The 23273-nt window shown below is 52.0% G+C and overlaps 3 protein-coding genes across 4 annotated transcripts; all 3 read left to right on the top strand.

Moving 5' to 3' along the window:
* Positions 1 to 921: 921 nt before the first annotated feature.
* On the top strand, positions 922 to 7589 carry ARID3C (AT-rich interaction domain 3C). 2 transcript variants are annotated; one of them, XM_008695146.2, is made up of 7 exons: positions 922 to 1236; positions 3067 to 3139; positions 4946 to 5129; positions 5273 to 5568; positions 6146 to 6328; positions 6543 to 6632; positions 7092 to 7589. In XM_008695146.2, the coding sequence occupies exons 1-7, from the start codon at positions 922 to 924 to the stop codon at positions 7190 to 7192; spliced, it is 1242 nt and encodes a 413-aa protein (XP_008693368.2). In that variant the 3' UTR covers positions 7193 to 7589. The 2 variants fall into 2 exon arrangements, with proteins under 2 accessions (XP_008693368.2, XP_040487330.1); XM_040631396.1 differs by lacking the exon at positions 6146 to 6328.
* Positions 7590 to 8237: 648 nt separating this feature from the next.
* Positions 8238 to 14858, top strand: DCTN3 (dynactin subunit 3). The gene is made up of 7 exons (XM_008695145.2): positions 8238 to 8378; positions 9626 to 9710; positions 10399 to 10485; positions 12590 to 12673; positions 13642 to 13700; positions 14296 to 14355; positions 14549 to 14858. Exons 1-7 carry the CDS (start codon positions 8283 to 8285, stop codon positions 14636 to 14638), a joined length of 561 nt encoding a protein of 186 aa, XP_008693367.1. The 5' UTR covers positions 8238 to 8282; the 3' UTR covers positions 14639 to 14858.
* A 1477-nt stretch (positions 14859 to 16335) lies between these two features.
* On the top strand, positions 16336 to 18708 carry RPP25L (ribonuclease P/MRP subunit p25 like). Its single transcript, XM_040631546.1, has 2 exons — positions 16336 to 16469; positions 17870 to 18708. The coding sequence occupies exon 2, from the start codon at positions 17904 to 17906 to the stop codon at positions 18393 to 18395; it is 492 nt and encodes a 163-aa protein (XP_040487480.1). The 5' UTR covers positions 16336 to 16469; positions 17870 to 17903; the 3' UTR covers positions 18396 to 18708.
* The last annotated feature ends 4565 nt before the right edge of the window (positions 18709 to 23273 follow it).

Genomic DNA, 23273 nt, shown 5'->3' with positions numbered 1-23273 from the left:
GGGAGCCAGAGAGCGGGCGTCGAGACCCCGCGGTCGCGGTCCCCAGCCTTCCCGGTCCCGGGCTCTGCCCCCGCCGCCCTCGGTTCCCGCGCCTCCTCGGTGCTGGTCCTCTGGGTCTCTGCCCCGTCTCTCCGTCTGTTTTTTCCCCGCCTCTGTCTCTGTCTCCCGCTATTTACCGTCTCGCCCTGTTTCTTTCTCATCTCTTCTCTCTTCAGTCTCTGTCTCCTGCTGCGTCGGTCTTTCCCTGTCTCTCTCAACCACTGCCTCACTGTTTCTCTCTCTCCCCCACCTCTGTCTCTGTCTCTGCTCTGTCCCTCTTCTGGACTTCCTGTCACTCAAGTCTTGTTATTTATCTCTTGCCCCTCTATCTCTCTTACTTTCCCTCTCTACCCAATATCTCTATCAATCTCATCTCTTCCCACTTCTGTCTGTCTGTTCTTGTCTCTGCCTGATATCTCTGCCTCTCCCCACCTCTGTCTCTCACTGTCTCTCAGTCCCATCTCTATTTCTATTTCCATATCTCTCCTGTCATTGTCTCTCGCTTGGATCTCACTCTCTCTCTCTCTCTCTCCCTTCTCCCCCCTCCTTCTCTCTGTTTCTTGGTCCTTGTCACCCTCTCTGATCAGCTGTCTCTACCTGTCCTCTGTCAGTGTCCATTTCTGTCTCTTTGGGTCTGGCTTCTTGTCTCTCCTGCTCTTTCTACCTCTGTCTGTGTCGATCTCTGGGAAAGCTATCTTTCTGCTTTTTTCTTATGGCCCCCCACACTTCCCTGAATCAATGACCACCTCCTCTTGTGCTGGGGCTTGTGGGGGCAGCAGGGCCCAACACTCATAATTCCCACCCCCACAGGCGGCCCTTTCCTCTGGGCCCCGCCTGGTGCCAGCCCCCCCACCAGCGGGGGGACTGCGCCTGGAAGCTGTAATGGAGGCCCTGCAGAGGCAGCAGGCAGCCCGCCTGGCCCAAGGGGTGGGGCCATTGGCCCCTCCACACTCACTGCCACCACCACTACCTCCTTTGCCTGGCCCCCGGACCCTGCAGGCCCCTGAGGGGGTCTTGGGGGAGATTGGGACCGAAGAAGAGGAGGATGCTGAAGAGGATGAGGAAGGGGAGGAAGCCGGGGCAGAGGAGGAGGCAGCCGAGGAGAGCCGGCCAGGGACCCGGGGCCCCAGCTCACCTTCCAGCCAGCCTCCTGGACCTCATCCCCATGAATGGACATACGAGGAACAGTTCAAGCAGGTAGGACCCCCTCGATGTCAGGTCCTCTCCCCTTTCTCCTCTCTGGGCAAAAGCAAAGCCAGGTGATTCTTAGCCCACCCACCCCCACTGCCCTCTGCAGGATGAAAAGACAGAGACACAGAGACCTGGAGAGAGACAGTGGGAAGACTGAAAGATAGATAGTGACAGGGAGGGAGAGACAGACATCCAGAGACATACAAAGACGTGCATAGGCACACACTGAAAGGTGCAGGAGACGCCCAGAAACATGGAGACAAGAGACTGGAGGCTCTTGGTGAAGCTGGAAGGAAAAGTGGGAGGGGTGAGGAGCTTCAGGAATTCTTTTGAGCGAGTGGGATCTGAGGAATGGGGATTCCAGTTCCAGAACCAGAACCCTCTTACCCTACCTTCTCACACATCAAGTCGCAAGGTCATATTCCAGCAACCAGTGGGGGTTTCCTGGACTGCCTATTTCTGTCTTTAGAAGCAGGCTGGAGGTTGCTACTCCTTTGGCAAGCTGATACCCCCCCCCCCCCCCCCCCCGCAACTCTTCCCTGTTGCATTGCCCTCATCCAAATTTTCTCCCTGGCCTGAGTTCTATGGGGGACAGTTTCTAGTCTGTGATGGCCGCTACAGCCGCAGTATGACTAAAGGGCTCCTGTACAGCTGGGAATGATAAGATCTTACTCAGAAGAGCCTAAATTTGGGGTTCTTCCTCTCTGTGGAACCCATTTGGATGTTATTCTAAGGCGTTACTTCAGGCTGTCACTATGAAGGGCTCTGACTCTAGATGTTCTGGTGATGTTACTTGTAGGTCTGGGGTATTTTCCAGAAGTGTTCATCAGTGGCTAGTACTCTGTGGCAGTAGTGTCACACTGGGAGAGTTACTCAGAGTTCTGTGGCTCTAGTGACTGTTTCTCCTGGGTATAATTCTGGGGATTGATACTTGGAGAGCATGTGAGTTATTTGTGGGTATCCATCTAAGACTTTGGGCTCAGTTCTTGTGGGAGCGTAGATCTAAAGTGGATCTCTGGGGTTTGTTACTTATGGGTTTTTGTTTTGTTTATTCTGAGAGTTCTTATTGGGGAGTGGAGTGTTACCTATTGTTGTTACTCAGGGACTGTTATTACGGATAAATGTTACTCTAGGGATTGTTTTCCTGGGTGGTATTTGGGAGGTGATACTGGAGATGGGGCTTCAGGTGACTGGAAATGGGTGGGATGACCTCTGGGCCTTTCAAGATCTGACCCCACAGGTCCTGGGTGGTGCAGGGCCGTTACCTCTGTGGCAGCCTCTATAGTGGTTAGGTCACCATCCCTGGAAAGAGACAGACCAGAAGGTAGGCTGAGGGGCCCCAGGTTTCAATCCAGGAGCTTCTGAGTATCCACTCTGCCTGAGGAATGGGTTAGAGGTATCTCTGCCCTTCATCCCCAGCCCTGGTACACTGAGATATGAAAAGCAAGAAGACTTTGCAAGAATGAACAAGCCTCAGGGACATCTGTCCATTTCCTCAGTGTGATGCACTGTCCTAGCCTGACTTCCTCCCTGGGGCTCTGTGCATGCCCTGGAGGGCAGGCTGAGCCTCCTAAGCTTTCTCTCATCCCCTGTTCTCCAGAGGGATGGTTTGAGCTTCGCAGGGCACCCCTGGCCAGTGGAGGGTCTCTGTGTGTATTAGAAAAAGTGCCCCTACCTGCCCTCATGGGAGAGAGTCTAATGCCAGGGAGTCCACATTTCAGACCCTATTCACCCCTTCAGCTGAGAACCCTTATTCAGGGTATAACCTGAGTTGGGGTCCCAGGGGGAGGGGGGGGGAGTCAGTGGAGCTGAAAAATGACCTCAGTCCTTCCCCAGCTGTACGAGCTTGATGCAGACCCCAAGAGGAAGGAATTTCTGGATGACCTGTTTAGCTTCATGCAGAAGAGGGGTGAGTGGGATGATATAAGGGAAGGACCCCCACCTACCAGTTTTGAGGAAGGGAGACCCCAGGGTTTAGTCCCTAGGTTGGGTCCTCTCTGCAGAGGCCTGAGCTTGGCAACACCTATCCTTTGGGCCCTCAATAGCGTCTTTAACCTCTGACCCTGGCCCCCTCCTCCACCCAGGGATTAATTAGTGGCCAGCCCACTGGCAGGTTAATGAGTGTGGGATCAATTGGGAGGGTGGGAGGGAGGACTGGTAGGGGGGGTAGCTTGGGGGGGGTTCCCAGGATTGGGGGGCTGGGAATGCCTTGTTCCTCTTTCGGTGGCCTTTCGTCCAGCCTTGTCTCTCCTCAGTTTCCCCTTGCTTTAGGCAGGGGACACCCAATGTGCTCTACAGCAGGAAGGACTGGGATTAGACTGAAGGAAGGACTTCTCAAGGGGTAGGGTGAGGACCATGTGAGTAGGGGTTATGAAGGAGGAGGAATTCCTTTTCCAGGAATCTCAGAGCTAGAAGAAAATGCAAGGGTCCAGGAGGAGATCAGGGTGAGCGGCAGTCCATCACTTAGGCTTCTCCCCAGATTCATGGGTCCGAAGACTGACTCATTATCTCTCTCTACAAAGCTAATTAACTCACTCGGAGCTTGGCCTGATAAGCCACTAATTAACTAGCTGCACTGCACCCCCCCCTTAGTGCAGCTGCTGGTCAAAGTCCCCCAGGCTTCCACTGCAGGCCCAGCACCCCCTTTTGGGATCCTTTCTAGCCAGAGACACTCAGTGGGGCTCCAGGTCTTTTTTGCTTCCCAGGGAGACCCAGTCATTCTGGTCCCAATGTCCCCTCCCTCCCCTTCCTCGAGGTCTCCCCTCCACTGGGGAAGTGGGGTAGGCTGGTCCCAGCAGGTCCCAGCATTCCCTCCATCACCCTCAGGCCGGGAGCTCTGCCTCCCTCTGGTCCCTGCCTCCCTCCGCTCCCTCGCTGGGGGAGGAGGTCCCACGGGACCGATAATTTCCCCCCATTAATCAGGCCGCAGCTAATTGTTCGGGTCCAAAGGCGGCGGCGGAAGGGGACGGGATCGGTAAGGAATTAACTGGGGTCCATCGCTCAGCGCAGACAGGCCCCTTTGTCAGGACTGGCCGGCGGGGGCGGCGTGAGCTGCGGAGCTGGCGAGCCGAGGTGGGGTATGCTTCTTCTCCCATCCGCCATCCCCCGGTCTCGGGCAGCCATCCCAGGGCCGTTGCTTAGGGGAGTCCAGCTCTTCAGCACTATCAGGAAGTCCTTACTACGGTCTACCCCAGGGGTTGTCAAACTAAAGCCGGCTGGCCAAATCTAGCCGCCTGAGAGATAAGAATGGTTTTTACATTTTTAAATAGTGGAAAAAAATGAAAAGACGAATAACATTTCAGGACATGTGAAATTCGAATTTCAGGGTCTGTAAATAAAGTTTTTATTGTTAACACAGCCGGGCCCATTCCTTTAAATATTCTCCATACCTGCTTTCAAGCTACAATGGCAGAGTGGAGTAGGGACAGAGGCGATTTGGTCCTCAAAGCCTCTAATATTTATTGTCTGGACCTTTACGGAAGAAGTTTGCCGACCCCTGATCTAGCTTCCTGTCCTTCCTGCTACAGTGCAGGGCTTAGGGGCCCTGTGGGCTCTGCCTGGAATCCCACCTCCCCATCCCTCCCCCTTCCCTTTTCTCAGAGGTCCCGCCTTGTACCCTGGCCTCGTCCAGGCAACCGACTCCTTCAGTCCTTGAGGATGTCCGCAGACAGGGTCTTGGTCTTAGTGTCCTGACTCTCTGTACACCCCCCACCAGGGACGCCAGTGAACCGCGTGCCCATCATGGCGAAGCAGGTGCTGGACCTGTACGCGCTCTTTCGCCTGGTGACAGCCAAAGGCGGCCTGGTGGAAGTCATCAACCGCAAGGTGTGGCGGGAGGTCACGCGTGGCCTCAGCCTGCCCACCACCATCACGTCGGCAGCCTTCACTCTACGCACCCAGTGAGGCCAGGCGCGCGAGCGTTGGGGGAAGGAGCGGGAAGGGGGCCACAGGGCGTGGAGGGCCCAGGGGCGGGCGTTTCATTGTGGGTTTGATCACTTGGGTCCAGCCTCCTACCCACCCCGCCTCGTTTGTCCGCCTCTAGGTACATGAAGTACCTGTACCCGTACGAGTGCGAGACGCGGGCGCTCAGCTCCCCGGGGGAGCTCCAGGCAGCCATCGACAGCAACCGGCGCGAGGGCCGTCGTCAGGCTTACACCGCCGCCCCGCTCTACGGCTTAGCTGGGCCTACCTCTCGGGGAGCTCCGGGCCCTATCTCGGGTCCTGGCACCGCCCCGCCCACGCCCACGCCCACGCCCAGCCCCCGCCCTGCCCAGGGCTCCGCCTCCGGCCTGCCGGCGCACGCCTGCGCGCAGCTGAGCCCGAGCCCCATTAAGAAAGGTGTGAGGGGAGAGGGGAGAAGGTTTGGGCGTCTCTGAGACCTGGGGGGTGCGCTGAGGTATAGAGAACATTAAAATGTGGCAACTCTGAAGTCTGGGAAGCATTGAGGTATGAGGGCAGTAAGGACTGACAGGGCTTTGAGGTTTGCTGACCGCTAAGGTTTAGGGGTTCTGAGGTTTGGGGTCAATGAAGCCGTGGGAGGTCTGGGGTACGGGTTACTGCGGTGTGGGCCTGAAGCTCAGGAAAAGGTCCTTTATTTAGAGGAGCTCCAGTCCACACCTGTCCACCTAGGGCTCCTATTTGCATGTAGTTTTTGCCTCCTGTGATCTGTATTATTTAATAACTAGGAACAAGGAAAGGCCCCACATTATCTTGGACCAACCTAGGCATATATATTGGCCTTTGGGTTCTCCAGCTTCAGAGCTCGAGGCTGAGACTCTGGATGCAGCGAGGGAGAGGGGGATCAAACTTGGTACTTCAGCTTGGGTGACCTCCGTTGGTCCCAGGCCTGGGAGGAGAACCAAATGCAGAGGCAGAGTTGGTTGGTCAGGCAGAGCTGAATGACCTGTTCTTCCAGAGGACAGCGGAATTCCAGCGCCTCGACTGGCACTGCCTGTGGGCCTGGCTTTGGGACCTGCAAGGGAGAAGTTGGCACCAGAGGAGCCCCCAGAGAAGAGGGCTGTGTTGATGGGGCACATGGACCCACCTCGACCTGGAGCTCCCCCCAGTTTCCTGCCCCGTGGCAAGGTTCCCCTGAGGGGTGAGGAGGGGCTTGTTGCTGAGAGGTCTTCAGGCCTGTGCACTGAGGGAGGGCATAGGTGTTGAAGGTGGGGCAGAAAGATCCCTCAGTAGACAACCGTGTGGTAATAGATATTGGGCTGAAGTGGAATGGGGGCTATATATAAGGATGGGGGGGAGCTTGTAAGTCTGAAGTCTGATTCTCCAAAATGTGACTCCCTGCCCCTCCTGGACAGAAGAGCGGCTGGATGGGGCTCTCAATCTGGCAGGCAGTGGTATCAGCAGTATCAACATGGCCCTAGAGATCAACGGGGTGGTCTACACTGGTATGGGTACTGCAGGCTGTCTATACTGGCATGAGGTCAGGGGTATTTGCTCTGGCATGGGGATTTTAGATTTTCTCAGCTAGCATGAGGTTCAGGGATATCCAAACTTGCATGGGTAATGTGGGGCTCAGGGGATTGTTAAAATGGCATGGGTTAAAGGGGTGTTGACAATGGCATGGGGTCTAAGGCATGACCTCTCTGGCATGGGTACCATGGGATGTCTGCCTTGTCATGGGCCTATGTATCAGTGTAAATATTTCTTGTTTACCTGTTTGAGGGTGTCTGTATTGGCATAGGAGTCTCCACTGACCTAAGGGATTTGTCCTCATTGATTTGTGGCAGGGATATGTGTGTGGTGTTCTAATAATCAGGACACTGACTTTTGTTTTCCTCTTCTGTTTCTGTGCCCACCCCTCCTGCCTGTGTTTTCCCTCCACCATCTCCTCACCCATTTGTCAGGTGTCCTCTTTGCCCGTCGCCAGCCTGTGCCAGCTTCCCAGGGCCCAACCAACCCTGCACCTCCACTCCCTACAGGGCCCCCTTCCAGCACCTCACCCTGAGAACTCCCACTTGGAATTAAGAGTCCCAGCCCCAATGCTGAGAGGGAGAAGAGACATCCCCCCACACCTTGATTCTTCCAGCGTGCCCACTCTAGGACCCTGGGAGATGACCCCTCCCCCCCACCATGCCATGTGGACTTGAAGCCAAAGAGTTTTCTTTTGATGTTACATCTACCTCATTGTAAAGGGAGAACACCTCCTCCCTTGCCAACCCCAGCAGCATCTACCAAAGAGTTCTGCCCCCAGTAACCCTTATCATCTCCTCATGTGCTTCCCTGTGTCAATGTCATCTTTAGGACCCCACCTCTTCAAATCAGACCTGCTTCTCTTCAGAAGCGATGTGAAGGGTTAGGTTGGGGTGTTGTGAAGGAATCGTCCCCCAGGTCACATCTGAATAATAAAGCTGCAGTCCTTCCCTCCCCAGTGCCTCCTCTCCTTTTTGTTTGGGTCTGGGGGTTGGAGAGGGATTATGTGGTATACACAGCTTGTGTTGGGCTGGGGGTTCTCAGAGAAGACAGAACAGCAAAGGTCCATGAAAGTAGAGGAGCTGGGTTTCATGAATCAGACTGCCTGAGTTCAGGGAGTATAGCTCAGGGGGAAGAGCATTTGACTGCAGACTGCCTGAGTTCAAATCCTAATTCTACTAGAGTGCGGAGTGGTCTTGGGCAAGACATTTAATCGCTTGAACCTTAAAAGACTCCTGAAGATTATGGTATCTCACGGAGTCTCCTCCTGATCTATGGGAATGGACCAATCCTTAAATAATAGGTGCATTTATATGGGCAGTCTCGGGAATGGGGTGGGAAACTTCGCTGGTACCCTGGAATTAGAAGAAAGGCAAAAGTTTGTCTTGACAAGCAAAAGCTGGAAGCTAGGGTAGGGCCTGACAGGTAGCCGTTGCCTAGGTAACCAGACAGCTTTTAGCACCTTTCACGGGCCCTGCCGGTCACTTCCGGCATCGGAGGGCTGAATCGTGACGCCACTTCCCGTATCGAGGTCCGCCCTCGCACTCGGATTAGCCAGTCTTCTCTATTTGGCCGGAGGTCCCGCCCCCTGACTGTCCCCCGACTGCTGCGGGGCGGCGGTGGCTATGGCGGCTGTGACCGATGTGCAGCGGTTACAGGCCCGTGTGGAGGAACTGGAGCGCTGGGTGTACGGGTCGGGCGGGCCGCGCGGCTCGCGGAAGGTGAGCGATCTGGGATCCAGTGCTCTCTTTCTGGGGGCAGAGCAAGAGCGGTCTACTAGCCTGGTCCTTGGGATGGATGCTACCGCTCCCGTCTCATCTCCCGCAGCCCGGCCTTTGAAATAATAAAGGTTCGAAACCTTCCAGAGCTTATCGGATCCTCAGGGTCCATTTCCATGGAGGGCACTGAGGGTTGTTAGGACCGATTGCGATAGGCTCAGTGTGAACTGTAACTAAGACTCCTCTGTCCTCGCGGGCTAGCTGGGGAGACCTGACAAACTCGAGAAGCTGACTAACGAGTTTCAATAAGAGCTGAAATCCGCAATGGAAGGGCCGTCACAGAGCCCTGCGTAATTAATTGCTAAATATTGTACAGAAAGAGGTCCATGGGACGCCAGAGGAGGCAGAGCAAAGGTGGATAAGGAAGGCTCTAAGGGTGGGAGGTGAGGTCTGAAAGAGCCAGGACTAGGAGGGGGAAGGGATTGGGTACCGGATGTTGAGATATGGACCCGCACTCCTTCACACCAGTGACTGAATTTTGACAACGGTGAAGCTTAGTTCTCCCAACCCGCACCCCTTCACCCCCTTTTACTATGGGAAGACCTTTTACTGAAGGTGGAGTGTCAGGCATACCCTGGAGTTAAATGCATCAGAGGTAATGATGTCTTTTTGTACACTTCTTGTGGAATTAGTTGTCACTAGCAGATTGCGCCCCATTTGAGAACTGATTTCTCAAAACATTTGCTCCCGTTGACATCTTTGACACTAAGCCCTTGTTTTCCTCCTACCTCTATGGCTGTTGCTGCTTAGTCCTATTTGCCTCCCCATATATATGACCCTTGAATATTGGCATTCCTCACCCCATGTTCTAAAACCTGGGTGAGATCATTCACTCCCATAGCCTCTCCTTCTGTTTGACCCTTTAATATTGGGATTCCTCACCCTCTACCCCAAAAGCCTGGAGATAGGAACCAGGGAATAGAATGTATAGGATGTGCTAATGCCCTGTAAACTCTAGTATAGTTAATTACCTCCGCAATCAGACTTGAAACTTCCCAAGGACTACATGATTATTTTCCCCTTCACACTGAGGATTCCCGGAAGATGGGGTTGCATCTCCTTTAAGACAAGAGAAGGGGGCCAACCTACTTTGCTGGGACAAGGAGATTTGGAAGTCTGAGGGTTCTTCACCTCTTTCAAGCCTTGAGTCAAGAGGTGAATCTTGGAATTAACTTTCAATCCCCTTACAGGTGGCTGATGGCCTAGTCAAGGTACAGGTGGCTTTGGGGAACATTGCCAGCAAGAGGGAGAGGGTGAAGATTCTGTACAAAAAGAGTAAGTGATTCCATAGGGTGCCTGCTTGACCTCCTTCCCACCCCTGTGCTTCTGGGACCCGGCCCTTGCCCTCCAGCCCACTAGGTCACTGGAATCGCCCTATGGGGATAGAATGTGAAGATATTTCCCTGCTGAAATGGTAAAGTGGGGTGTTGTGCTTAAACTCCAAGCCCATGAGTGTCCTAAGTTACAGGATAAGAGCTCTGCCTCAAAGGTCCTCTTGGTAAAGTAGGGAGGAGAGGTATGGGATTTCCATAGGCAAGGTTCAAAGGCAGGAAAGAAATTAGGCACTGAGAGCCCCAGGCTTTTTCAGCCATACCTTTTTGATTATATCAAAGCAAACAACCTAAAAATTAGAAAAAGCTATGGCTTGTCTTGGTGGCACTGAGGGGCAAGGAACCTTCCACCATTGGTGAAGATAGATCAGTGGGAATGAGGGCCCCAGGATAGTGGAGGCAATTTTGTTCCCAGCTGTAAAGGCTGAGGTTAGCCAGGAGGTGGTCAGAGGGAAGAAACAGGGAGGTGGGGACTGATGGAGGTCTGGATGGGCACTGTGGGTGTCATCTCCTCGCTCAAGGCTCTCCCCAAGGTTGACCACTAATATCCTTCTAATATCCCCTAATGTCCTTTATAAGACAGATTCCCTACTCCCCAGCCCCTTCCATTTTCTGTCTTGCTTCTTTTCTAGTTGAAGACCTGATCAAGTATCTGGATCCTGAGTACATTGATCGCATTGCCATTCCTGATGCCTCTAAGTTGCAGTTCATATTAGCAGGTAGTGCTGGACAGTGTGTACACATGCATCTGGGGATTATGGATCGTGGGGGAAGTCGGACACAGAGATGGCCTCCCTGCCAGTCCTCTCATGGATACAGCTCTGGAAACTGCTGTCTGGAATTCTGGCCTGGCTCTGGGCTGAGGCCTGAGGTCATCCTTTGGTCCTCTAGTAGGCCTTGGTTGTGGTATCATTCTGAGCCAGCCGCAGAACTGAACTACTGAACTACACTGAACTACTTCAGTGTTCTATCAATGGTCTGTCTCTACGATTTTCCTTCAGAACCTTCCTCACTTCTGCTCACTAGACAGGGGAGCTTCTAGGACAGGGTGGGAGCAGACAGCATTGCATTTGGGAAAGGTGAGAATATTGGTATGTATGAGTTTCAACATTTTTCTCTCAGTGAGAAAGCACTGGGATTTCAGAGTTCTAGGCAGGAACTCTGACATTGACTTGGCAATGTCTGCTACTCAGTTTAGTCAGCCACTTCCTGAGGTAGGGTTTGCCAAGTACCTGTGTTTGTTCATTCATTCAAAAGATGTTTAATGATTGATCATCTTCTGTGATCCAGACTGTCCTTGGTGTGAGGTATATGGTGCTGCCCCAGAACATCCTTAGACTGGTGCCGTGGCTCAGGTATCAAGTCCAAGAGATCTTCTCCTACACCGACTCTGGAGTCTAGCTTCTCCATCCCTCCCTGACCACTGCCTCAATGTCTGTCCCTTCATACATGAATAGTTGCAGTCTTTTAAGTCCTCTTCCTGACCCTAGTCTTTCCCCTTTTGCATGTGATCCAGTATTCTCTGCCCCAAACACATCTGCAACATGTTACTTTGTCTACTTTGGAACCTCAGCATCTCCATCTCTCTCCTTGCTAGAATAAAATCCTAATTCCTTAGCCTGCCATTCAGAGCCTTTTATAGTCTATGAATCTCCCTTCCCATGCAGCTCTGTTTCCTGTGCTCTCTTTGAGCCTGTTCAGCCAATTGAATTCTTTTTCCTCTATTAATTGATAAGTGTCCTTGCCGCCAAACATTTGACATTAACAGTCAGCCCTTCTTGAATGTGCTTCCTACTCACTGCAGCCGTTGAAATCACCTGTGCCAGGTCCAGTCCAGATCCTGCTCTTCTCACTGGGCTCTGCTATTACTGCCCCAGCTCTCCAGAAGCTTGTAATTGTCCTTGCCTCTCAGGGCCACTGAGCAGAACCTGCTGATAGTCTGCCACATGTCTTCTCTTTCATACCTTCCCAGGAGTCCTTGGGCACGGAGACCCAAGTCGGAAGTACTTTGTCTCCTGTGGCGTCAGAGGGACTCCCTGAGTTTGTTGACAGGAGGCTAGAGGAAGAGGCCTTACAGTTAAAACTTTAAGAAAGGTGGGATTTGGAGAAACTTAGAGGCTCCTTGGGCTCAAGATGGGTGATACCAGAGGCATCTAGGAGAGATGGGGGCAGAATGGGGGAATGTGCACCTAGAGAAGGGGGCAGCAGGCAGAGTAGCTACCCCATGCTCCAGGACTCAGCCATCTCCCCTGCCAGGTCCTCAGCCCCTTGCATAAGAGTAGCGGTGCCCAATCAGAAAGAACGAGTTCTCAACATTTGCTGCAACATGGACGGCACTGGAGGAGATAATGCTAAGGGAAATAAGTCAAGCAGAGAAAGACAATTATCATATGATTTCTCTCATCTATGGAACATAAGAACTAGGAAGATTGGTAGGGGAAGAAAGGGATAAAGAAAGGGGGGTAATCAGAAGGGGGAATGAAGCATGAGAGACTATGGACTCTGAGAAACAAACTGAGGGCTTCAGAGGAGGGGGTGGGGGAATGGGATAGGCTGGTGATGGGTAGTAAGGAGGGCACGTATTGCATGGTGCACTGGGTGTTATAAGCAACTAATGAATCATCGAACTTTACATCAAAAACCAGGGATGTACTGTATGGTGACTAACATAATATAATTAAAAACATTTTAAAAATTACTTTTTTTCCATAGAATTTTTCATTTTTCAAAGAAATAAAGCTGAAAAAAAAAAAAAAAAAAAAAAAAAGAGTAGCAGTGCCCAGGCTTGCCTCACTGTCACTATCTTGTCTGTTTTTGCCTCAGAGGAGCAGTTTATCTTATCCCAGATTGCACTCCTGGAGCAGGTGGAGGCTTTGGTGCCCATACTGGACAGCGCTCACATCAAAGGTACCTCTTTGTGGGGCTGCAGCTCTGCTATTCTACTTGGGGAGGTGGGTGGATGGCCAGGACTTCCCTGTGCCTCAGGTTCCCTGGGTTCAAGCTAAGTCTGCTCCTTGTCTTTACCCTCACCCTGGGGGTAACCTGCTACCTGCGTTGGGTAAAATGGCTAGACCAGAGAGTCCAGTTTCAGAACCTCAGGCGGTTTGGACCTAAGGACACTAGTCTGAGTCCAGCAGCCCCCAACTCTGGGATTCCATCTACCTTCTTCAGCCCCTAAGCTTCTGTTCTGCATGGTGCTGTGTAGCCCAGATTTTACTGTAAGAGTTCCTGCCAGGCATGTGAATGTGTGTAAATTCTTCCCACCACACTGTTGAGAGCAATCCCTGGGCCTGTTTTGACAAGCAGACAGTGACTTTAATTGAATCCAGATATCCATCTTGTCTGTCTCCGGAGGTATTTTTTCCTAGTTACCCCTCCCTACCCCTGATCAGCTATCTGCTGAGGGTCTGACAGCCTTAAGCTGCAGGGCCAGCATGGTGGCCAAGGCTCTGGGTGTTGGATTCCAGGTGGACCAGTTTAGGAACCTGGCATTCATTCTCAGCCCACCTGCAGGCTCCTTCTTCCAGGCAGACCTGGTCCCACTGGGCTGAGTGCAAAGGGACAGATCCCATGATAGGCAAAGCTTTCTTTACTTCACCCTGCTTACAGCACTGGGGTAGGAACATGGGGCAACTCTGGGGACCCCAAGGTTTTGTTTTTTCCTAGGAGTCTGTATCTTTGCCCCCTCTGGGTCCTAGAGTAAGACTGGGGTGGGCAGGGAGCCCCACCACCTTTAGCTGCAGTGGTCGATGAAGCCTGGCGTTTGCTTAGCTTCTCCACTCAATACTCTAATCCTGCTGAAGACCTAATAGACTATTGAGCAGTCCCCGGGGAAGGCACGAGCATCATCGGGCAGTGCGTGTTGTGTTTTACAGCCGTTCCTGAGCATGCTGCCCGCCTGCAGCGCTTGGCCCAGATCCACATCCAGCAGCAGGTATGGGAGGGGAGAGGACTGGAAGGGAAAGTAGAAGTGGTAAGGCTCCTAGTGTCCACCCCTGCCACCTGGGGAAGCCGCCTTAGGCTACCCTCATCTCATGTCAGCTCCAGGGGACACTTGAAGGTTTATCCTTTATCTTCCATCTGCCTGAGGTCTCTTGCCTCTCTGAGTAGGACTATTCTGAGACACCAGAAGATTGATGATGGGAGGTGCCCAAGAATTTCTGGGGATGGTGTGTCCTTGACTAGGAGTGGAAGAGCTGTTATTTATTTTGTTTTGTTTTGTTTTACCATTCCCAGGCCTTAGATTAAAGTTCAAAGAGGATTCAGATATAGGGGACAGGGAAGGAGGAGACATATACTAGCAGGAATGTTTCCTGAAATGAGTGGTCCACTCTCTCTTAGGACTGCTGTTAGGGTACCCATCTGGGAGCCTGAAAGTGCCCTGTTAGAAATTTGCTCCTTTTGGGTCTGGGGTTAAACACTGCCTTTTCTAGGCTTTATGGGGAGTGATGGTTCCTGGTAAACAGGAAAGTTAGTGGGAAGTTTGGGCTTTATCCAGTTCCTTTCTCTGCCATATGTCGGCCCCATAGGACCAGTGTGCGGAGATCACTGAGGAGTCCAAGGCTCTCCTGGAGGAATACAACAAGACTGTATCCTTTCTGTTCAGCCAGGCCCCTAAGGAATGCTGTCTAAAGCCCTGTCCTTTTGTTCCATCTCCAGCTCTGTCTCTTTCATCCCATCCCAATGAACCTATCTATTCCCCTCCTCCCCAACCCTTTGGCAGATGGAAAATCTCTCCACTCCCTCATTCAGGCTCTTGTTCTCACCTTGACCTGCCACCAGACGATGCTTCTCTCCAAGCAGTTTGTGCAGTGGGATGAGCTACTTTGCCAGCTAGAGGCCGCCAAGCAATTAAAGCCAGCAGAGGAGTGATGGCTGCTTCCCTTTCCTGGATGGGCTGGGACAGCCAGGCTCCAGGGCCCTGTGCTAAACTGCCTTTGTAACAGGGCAGAGGCAGCTCTGTATTTATTGGATTCTCAGCCTACCTGTCTGCATTCAGGTGGGGCTCTGAGATCAGATGTCTGGCTACTTGAGGTTTGCTATTTGCACCCCCTCCCCACATCAGTGTCCTATCAATAAACTATAGAAATCACTGGAGGAGTGTGCCAACTTCCTGGTCTGTGGTGGGAATGATGGTGAGGATGGGGGGGCGGGGTAGAGGGCAGAATTGCCAGCCTTCCTAGTGGTTGGACCAGGAGCTATACTCATCCTGGACTGGCTTTCTGGGAGATGTGGAGCTCTCAGGACAAATGCTCTCATTTGATCGATATGAGTGGAACATTTGTTTGTGCATCCATTTATCCCACATTTATCAAGTATCCTCTAAATGTCAGATACCATGCTAGGTGAGGAGAATGTGATCCCTGCCCTGCACAGACTAGCTGGGGAGATGGTCAAGGAAAAGAGCCTTCCCACCAATTGGGCACTGGGTCCTTTGGAGTACAGAAGAAAAAAGGATGGGGGAGGCAGCCCTGGAAGGTGAAATGCAAGGTATTTAGAGCCAGGGGAGCAGCAGGTGCAAAGGCAGAGAGGATCCTTGAGGTTTCTCTCTTGGGTCTTTCTTGGTGCTATTAAGCAGGAAGAGGAGCCTAGAAGAGGTTTGGTTGCAGGGCTTTGGGCTCTGGGGTAGAGATGGGCTGTGTGTAGGTAGCCGGGGCGGGGGTGGGGGTGGGGGTGGTGGGGTGACTGGGCTGGAGAGGGAGGGAGCCTGACGATGGAACGGAGACGGAGTTTTGTGCCTCACTCCACCAAGTGCTTGCTGCCCCCTTGTGGTCTCAGGGAGTGCTGTGGTCCCAAACCCCTTTACAACTGCCAGCCCGCTGCCACCCAACCTGCACGGTTGCGCTAGCATCTCAAATTCAGCATGACCCAAGACTGAAACTTGGGAGTCATCCTGGACTCTTCCCTTCTAGTCCAAACAGTCGCCAACGAACCAAACCTACTTCCTAATATCTCCCAACTTAATCTACTTTTCTCTATTCCGACGGCTATTTCTGTTTCATTCTCTGAAATCATTTCACAAATACTTGATCGCCTATTATACGCTAGGCACCATACGAGTCTCCGTGGACTCGCCCCCGGCACCCCGCGGCCTGTTCACCGGCGGTTGCGGCCCAGTTTCCCCACTCCCACTCCCTTTGGCGGTAGCCAAAGTGAGCTGTGCACACAAACTGGTTTGACTGGCCCCTGAAGAAAACCCTCCGTGGCTCGCCACGCCCACAGAATGAGGTCAAAGCTCAGAACTCGATGACCAAGGCCCTCCTTCGCGCAGCAGCAGCCACTTCAAACGGAACCTCTTGCCCCTGTCCAAAGTGAAAGCCACTGCTTCGCCTTTGCTATTGCGGTGCGCTCGACTGATGACGCCAGCCCTGCCATTTTCTCAGGGCCGGATCCTCCCTATCTTTGGGACGCGAGTCTCTGATGGTGGCTCCTCTCCGCACGGTTCTTCTGCGCCCCAGTAGGGGTGCCCTGCCCCAGGGCGTAACAGTGTAGACTGCCTGTATGTTCATGGTCTCAGGGTGTCTTGGCTAAGCTCACTCCTAGACGTCCAGGCCATACTCAGTTTTCCCAAGGAGGCACGGCAGGCCACGGCCCCGCAGGCCCCGCCCCTACCCGGCGTGCGCGGCCCCGCGGCTTCGGCGCGCTCCCGGCGTGCGCGCCATCTTGGCACCAGATCGAACTGGAGGCGTGCGCGGCCGGGGCGGTGAGAGCTAGAGCGCAGTGGGGTCGGGGGGCGGTGGTGCGGCTGTCTGGAGGTAGAGGGAGGAGAGGGGAGGCTGGCTCCTTGGTCTCTGCGGCCTGCGGGGTTTTGGAGTCCTCCCGTGGTGGTGGAGGGGGCCATGCTGTGGACTCCATTCCAGGAGTCCCACGCAGCCCTCCGCGTCAAGCTTCTGCTTCCGAGTTTCTGGGTGACCTGGATTGGGGGCATCGACACTGGGAATCTCATGGGGAGGGGTGCTTAGCCCTATTCTTAGGATCCCGGAGTGGGAAGGGGTTCAGTTCTGTTTGAGGAGCCTTTGGAGGAAGGCTCTTGGCTCTTGCTAGAGAGCTTGGAGTGTAGGAACCTGTGCAAGCGGAGTGAGGGGACCTTGTCCCTGGCTTAGCTGTGGGTGAGGGGCGCTCAGTCTTGTTTTCGAAAGTCTGGGGCAAGGGTGTAACCGGGGCACAAGGATGCAAGAGCACCTGGCTTTGGGGATCCCAAACAGACCAGGTTTTGGCACTCCCGGCTGACAGAATCCAAAGGCAGAGAGACGAGTGGTGGTGAAACAAGAAAGGGATTTATTTCAGTGGGGCCAGCACTGAGAAGACAGCGGACTAGGCTCAAAGACTGTCTTCAAAGTGCTGACAGTGCTTCTAGGTTTATATAAGGACAATGTGGGACAAAGGTTGGTCTGTAGGTACAATGGGCAGTAAAGGGCAGGTCCATCATTGTCTTGGAGCCAAAGAGGGTCTTGCTGACCTTAGAGCAGTCATTATTGCTTGAGGGGTAGTTTTGGTTCCCATCAAGGGATGCTTTGCCTGCAGGGTCTTTTGCCTGAGTTGAAAGATAAGCTAAAGGGGCGCCTAGCTGGCTCAGTAGAGCATGCAGCTCTTGATCTTGGGGGTCGTGAGTTGGAGCCCCACGTTGGGCATAGAGCTTACTTAAAAAAAAAAAGGCCGGAAAAAAGATAAACTGGAAAGAGCTTTATTAATTAGAAAGTACAGGTTGAGGTAAAAGTGGAGGTACTTGAAGTCCTTGTTCAAGGGCACAGCCCTGTCCCAAGGAGCTCAAGATGAGGGAGGCTCAGTCCCAGTCCTAGGGAGCTTGGGGTGAGAGGGCTTGGCCTGTCCTAAAGAGCCCAGTGTTTGATGAATTTGGTCCTATGTCAGGGACTCCAGGGTGGAAGGAGGGTTATGGCCATGTCCAGAAGAATGGGGCATTTGGGATACGGCCCTTTCCCAGGGTAAAGTAGGTACGGCACCTGTGCTGAGAAGCCAGGGGTGAGAGGATACAGTCCTGTTCTGGGAAGCCTAGGATGAAGAGCAGGACCATTTCCTGGAGAGCTGGGGTTGGGGGATGGCTTGGGACATATTGCCCAGCATTCATCTGACACTTCCCTGCAGCGGACCGTGAAATTCAGACACAACAGCAAGTGGAATGGAGCACTACCGGAAAGCTGGCTCTGTGGAACTCCCAGCACCTTCTCCAATGCCCCAGCTACCTCCTGATACCTTGGAGATGCGGGTCCGAGATGGCAGCAAAATCCGCAACTTACTGGGGCTGGCACTGGGTCGATTGGAGGGTGGTAGTGCACGGCATGTGGTATTCTCAGGTTCTGGCCGGGCTGCAGGGAAGGCAGTCAGCTGTGCTGAGATTGTCAAGCGGCGTGTACCAGGCCTGCACCAGCTTACCAAGCTGCGCTTCCTGCAGACCGAGGACAGCTGGGTGCCAGTCTCACCTGACACAGGCCTGGATCCCCTCACAGTGCGCCGCCATGTACCTGCAGTGTGGGTACTGCTCAGCCGGGACCCCTTGGACCCCAATGAGTGTGGCTACCAGCCTCCAGGAGCACCCCCTGGCCTGGGCCCCACATCAAGCTCCAGCTGTGGCCCACGACCCCGAAGAAGGGTTCGAGATACCTGGTCCTGAAGATCTGCTGAGCAAGCTGTTTTCCAGGCATGAATGTGTAGGATGGCTTTGCCTTCTCTGAAAATCCTCTTGTAACTGTTGAACATCCCCAGCAAGATTTGAATCCACGGAAATGGGCCTCCCTGTCCTTTCTTCCCCTTCTCTGTGCTGTGTGAAAAGGGACTGCTACGAAGAGTTACAGATGTGCGGTCTCAGCTGGGTTCTGGATTGCTTGAGAAGGGTTTACTTGGCATTCTACCTGCTGTGCCTCTGTCCTTTCTTCTGACAGAGATCTAGGGAGTGGGTTAGGAAATAAAGGTTCTGTCCATTTGTCTGATGAGCCTCTGTTTGACCTGCTATGTGGAGGGGGGATTAAAGGAGGGAGAGTCCCTGTACCCCTCCACCCCATCCCTGGTTTAGGGACATTTTTCTTTCTCTGCAGCATTTATTATAGTATAGTGATTAAGCTCATGGTCTTAGGTACTGACTGCCTGGATTTGAATTCTGGTTCTGCCATTTGGTAGTAAGTTACTGGTTTGTAACCTTGGGCAAGTAGTGCTCTGAGTCTTAGTGCTCCCATCCATAAAACAGGATATATGTGGTGCTTACCTCATAGGGTTGTTATAAGGATTAAATGTCCAAATATACACATATGACTCTTAGATACCACCTGGGCATATAGTGCTATGTAAATATTAATTGCTATCATTGTTAATTATTCCACTTACAAAGATATTTTTTCCTATCTTAAAAACATAGCTCATGGGGCACCTGGCTGGCTCAGTTGGAATATCGTGTGGCTCTTGATCTCAGGGTTGTGAGTTCAAGCCCCATGTGGGTGTAGAGATTACTTAAATAAATAAACTTAAAGAAAAAAAAAAAACAGCTCAATCTCATATCGGCTCTCCAGGTCTCATCCTTCCTTTTTACCCCTTGCTGCACCTTTTCTGTCTCAACTTGGCCATAGACTGAGATTCACCGTGGTAAGGCCAGGGGCATGAGGAGAGAGGTGAAGATTGCAGTGGTAGCCAGGAGTCTGCAGGGACCAGAGCAGGATTGTGGGCAGTGGTAGATTCAGTGAAGAGTTGAGTCAGTTGGATATCTCACTGGATTTTGAGGTCTTCTGTAATGTATCCAGTAGACTGAGTGTCCAGTCACCAGGAAAGCATAAACTTGGGACTCTCTGGGCTCACATTGTGGCAGGAAAGGCCCAGCAATTTGAGAGTGGGTGAAATGATGTTTGGCTGAGTCCAGGTGGGAAGAGTTAGGATGTTGGGAGAAATGGGGGACTGGAGGCCTCAATAAGGGCTTAGGGCAGGAATGAGGGGACCATAAGGTTACAAGGCTGTGGTCAAGCTTTGAATGCTACATTCTGTGCTTTCCAAGGTAGGTTGCCCAGAGCCATAGGGAAGACTCCGAGGGAGGGGCAAGTGATACAGATTCAGGGGATGTTAGAGACCGGAAACCCTCTGAGCAGCTGCCCGGCCAGGCCTCTCAAATACAGAGGGTCAAGGAGCATCTAACATACCCCTAGAGCCTGTGGCAGAGACTCTGGTGTCTTGCTAGCAGCAACTGCCTGACTCTCCCCATTCTCTTTGTGGCTAACTGAGGTTTTTGCTCCCTCCCAGCTTCTGCATATCGCCTTTTCTCTAAGCATCTCCACTTGTGTGTCTTCTACCATGAACAGCTCTCCGAGTGTCACTAGTCCCCAGAGCTTTGGGGCCAGGCTCCTTGCAGATTATTGGTATGTGGCTCAGCATCCTACCCTGCTCCAGCCTGCTCCAGCCATGATGGGATGATCATATGGAGTAAGCATGGTGACCGGTACTGAACGAATGATTCAGTAAGGTAGTATCACAAGCTCTGGGAGTCCTAGGTGGGGCCCCCATTTGGGCAGCTCATTGAGATACCACCTGGGAACCACAGGATGATGGCAGGGGTTTGTGTGAGGGAAACTGAGCTGTCAAAATCTCTTGGGAGGAGCAGAATCTGCAGTTCAGAGAAGCAGGAAATAGCCCACAAGCTAAGAGAGGGATGACTAGTGATTCTGGGGCCTTTCCCCTCCTGGGTCTCTACGGGGCCCAACTGGAGCCTAGAAGAAGAATTTTCGGAAGGGAGCCAGAGAGAAGATAGGCCTTTAGAATCAGAAAGCTTGACCCAACTTAGGAGGGAGCATAAGAGTTGTATATAATCGCTGATTTAGGTTCTTCACACTTTCTTCTTAATCCGCTCCAGTGTGGCTTCTGCCTCCATAATTTCTTAGAAAAGGTTATGCCTTGGTATGACAGCCCTTTCGAGAAGTAGGATTGTGAATGGGAAGAGAGAAGTGATAAATGTAGAGGAATGTGGGATACAGTTTATTTTTTATTTTAATGATTTAGAGATTTGAGCATCTTTGTAGGTTAATGGAAGAATTTAGTAGAGAAAGAGAGTAAAGATGCAAGAGACTGGATAACTCAGAATGCAACTCTGTAAGGGGTAAAAGGGAATGGGATCCGGAAGCATGGAGGTATGGGCCTCCCAAAGAGGGCAGGGGAGAGGACTCCCTGTAAGTTCCCAGGGAAGGAGTTGAAGATGAGTAGGCATGCGGCTGGCTGTGAAGGTGAAGGGACATGAGGGAGTTCAGAAGGTTTCTTTCTCCTCCTGAAGCAGGAATCCAGCTCTGCTGCTGAGAGTGGAATGAGGAAGCTGGTTGGAAGTAAGTATGAGATAGTTGTTGCAGGAGAGAGAAGCAGAGAGGTCCAGGAGGATGACCAGGCAAGGCTAAAAGCCCAGCTGAGCCTGGTGACCATGAATCTGTGGTGTTACCAGAGTGTGAGCTTCAGCAGCATCCATAGGATAGGTGAGGACTCAGAGGAATCACTGTTGCATTCTTCCAGACTGAGGTTGACACAGGCAGAAATGATGGAAGAATAGTGAGACTAGCAAGATATAGTGAAGGGTCAAGGAATCCAAAGTGGGCCAGGAGACAAATGAAGATAGGGGTAGGGGTCGTTGTCCTGGAGATCCATATGAAGACATCTGGGGTGAGGTGAGATGAAATGGAGTAGCTGAGAGAACTAGGACAGGGCACTGTCGCTATACCCATTTCTAGGGCTGTTATACCGAAGTATCACAGACTGAGTGGCCAGAACAGAAATTTACTGCCTGACAGTGTTGGAGATTCGAAGTCTGAAGTCAAGCTGTCAGCAGGGCCATTTTGCCTCTGAAACCTATAGGAGAAGGCTTCCTTGACTCATCCTAATTTCTTTCCTTCCTTCCTTCCTTCCTTCCTTCCTTCCTTCCTTCCTTCCTTCCTTCTTTCCTTCCTTCCTCCCTCCCTCCCTCCCTCCTTCTTTCTTTCTCTTTCTTTCTTTCTTTCTTTCTTTCTTTCTTTCTTTCTTTCTTTCTTTCATTTTATTTACTTGACAGCACAAGCAGGGGGAGCAGCAGGCAAAGGGAGAAGCAGGCTTGGGATCACGACCTGAGCCAAACTAAGCCACCCAGGCGCCCGAGACTCCTCCTACATTCTATTTTGCCATCAGTCTTTGGTCTTCTTGGCTTTTAGATGTATCACTCCAGTCATTCATCTTCACATTTTCTTCCCTTGTGTCTGTTTCTATGTCCAATTTTCTCCTTTTTATAAGGAAACCGGTCATGTTGGATTAGGGCCCACCCTAATAGCCTCATTTTAACTCGATTACCTCTGTAAAGATCTTATTTACAAATAAAGTCACCTTTTCAGGTACTGGGTTTAGCACTTAAACATATCCTTTATGGAGGGATATAATTCAACAGTAGCTGAAAGGCGAGATGAAGAAGTCCGTGGATTTGAGAGTTTGAGGAGCTGACTGGAGTTGGTTGTGGGCACGAGAGTGGATAGCTGGGTGGCCTGGAGGGAAAGTCACTGAAGATAAGGTGGAAGAATTAAGAAGCTGGGGAGGGTGGCGGTGTGTATGTTGGAGGTAGGAGTTGGGCATCAGGTGGGCAATGGAGTCATCCAGGATGGAATGTGCTGAGCGTTCTTACTGCCTGCTTTATAGGTGGCATATAGATTTTGCGAGCCTCGAAATGGGGACTTAAGAACACAATATGATTGGAGGGTTTACATACCTTCCCCGTGCAAGCAGGCACCAAGTCCTGCCAATTTTGCTTCCTAGTTGTCTCTCCATTCCCACAGCCTCTGTTGTTCTGTGCCCCTCATTATCTTACAAAATTCTCCTTACTGGTTTCCCTGCTTCACTCCCTTCTGAGCTCTCCTCCAAACCAAGTTCCCTTTGTTTAGTCCTTCTGCCGGATTCCTGCATGGCTGTCTCCCTTCCTCTGTTAAGCCTTTGCTCAAATGTCACCTCAGCAAGGCCTTTTCTGACCAATCCATTTAAGATTGAGGTCAAGCACTCCTGCACTTCTTCTTTTTTTTTTTTTAAGGATTTTATTTGTTTAAAAAGAAATAAGAGAGAAAGCGCATGCATGAGCATGAGTGAGCAGGTGGAGGGAACAAGAATCTGAAGCAGACTCCACACTGAGCATGGAGCTCGCTGGAAACAGGGTTCAATCCCACGACCAGATCATGACCTGAGCCGAAACCAAGAGTCAGATGCTTAACGGACGAAGCCACCCATGTGCCTCATCAATCAAGCACTTGATTTCCCTTACCCTGCCTTTTCCCCCCTTCTAAATATAATTTACTTCTTTAAAATACTGTTTTTTGGGGGGCGTCTGGGTGGCGCAGTCAGTTACGCGTCTGCCTTCAGCTTAGGTCATGATCCCAGGGTCCTGGGATTGAGCCCCGCATCAGGCTCCCTGCTCTGCGGGGAGTCTGCTTCTCCCTCTGCCTCTCTCTCTCTGTCTCTCATGAATAAATAAATAAAATCTTTAAAAAAAAAACAGTGTTTTTGTTTATTGTCTGTCTCCTCCAAA

The sequence above is a fragment of the Ursus maritimus genome, unplaced genomic scaffold (assembly GCF_017311325.1).
Source record: "Ursus maritimus isolate PB19 unplaced genomic scaffold, ASM1731132v1 scaffold_17, whole genome shotgun sequence".
Classification (NCBI taxonomy): domain Eukaryota; kingdom Metazoa; phylum Chordata; class Mammalia; order Carnivora; family Ursidae; genus Ursus; species Ursus maritimus.
This window is presented reverse-complemented; position numbering and strand designations above follow the sequence as displayed.

Coding starts and splice junctions, on each gene's coding strand:
- ARID3C (XM_008695146.2), top strand. CDS start 922: ATGGAGGCCCTGCAGAGGCAGCAGGCAGCCCGCCTGGCCCAAGGGGTG. Junction 1,237..3,066: donor ACGAGGAACAGTTCAAGCAG/GTAGGACCCCCT, acceptor GTCCTTCCCCAG/CTGTACGAGCTTGATGCAGA. Junction 6,329..6,542: donor TGGCAAGGTTCCCCTGAGGG/GTGAGGAGGGGC, acceptor CCTCCTGGACAG/AAGAGCGGCTGGATGGGGCT.
- DCTN3 (XM_008695145.2), top strand. CDS start 8,283: ATGGCGGCTGTGACCGATGTGCAGCGGTTACAGGCCCGTGTGGAGGAA. Junction 13,701..14,295: donor AGATCCACATCCAGCAGCAG/GTATGGGAGGGG, acceptor TCGGCCCCATAG/GACCAGTGTGCGGAGATCAC. Junction 14,356..14,548: donor TGGAGGAATACAACAAGACT/GTATCCTTTCTG, acceptor ACCTGCCACCAG/ACGATGCTTCTCTCCAAGCA.
- RPP25L (XM_040631546.1), top strand. CDS start 17,904: ATGGAGCACTACCGGAAAGCTGGCTCTGTGGAACTCCCAGCACCTTCT.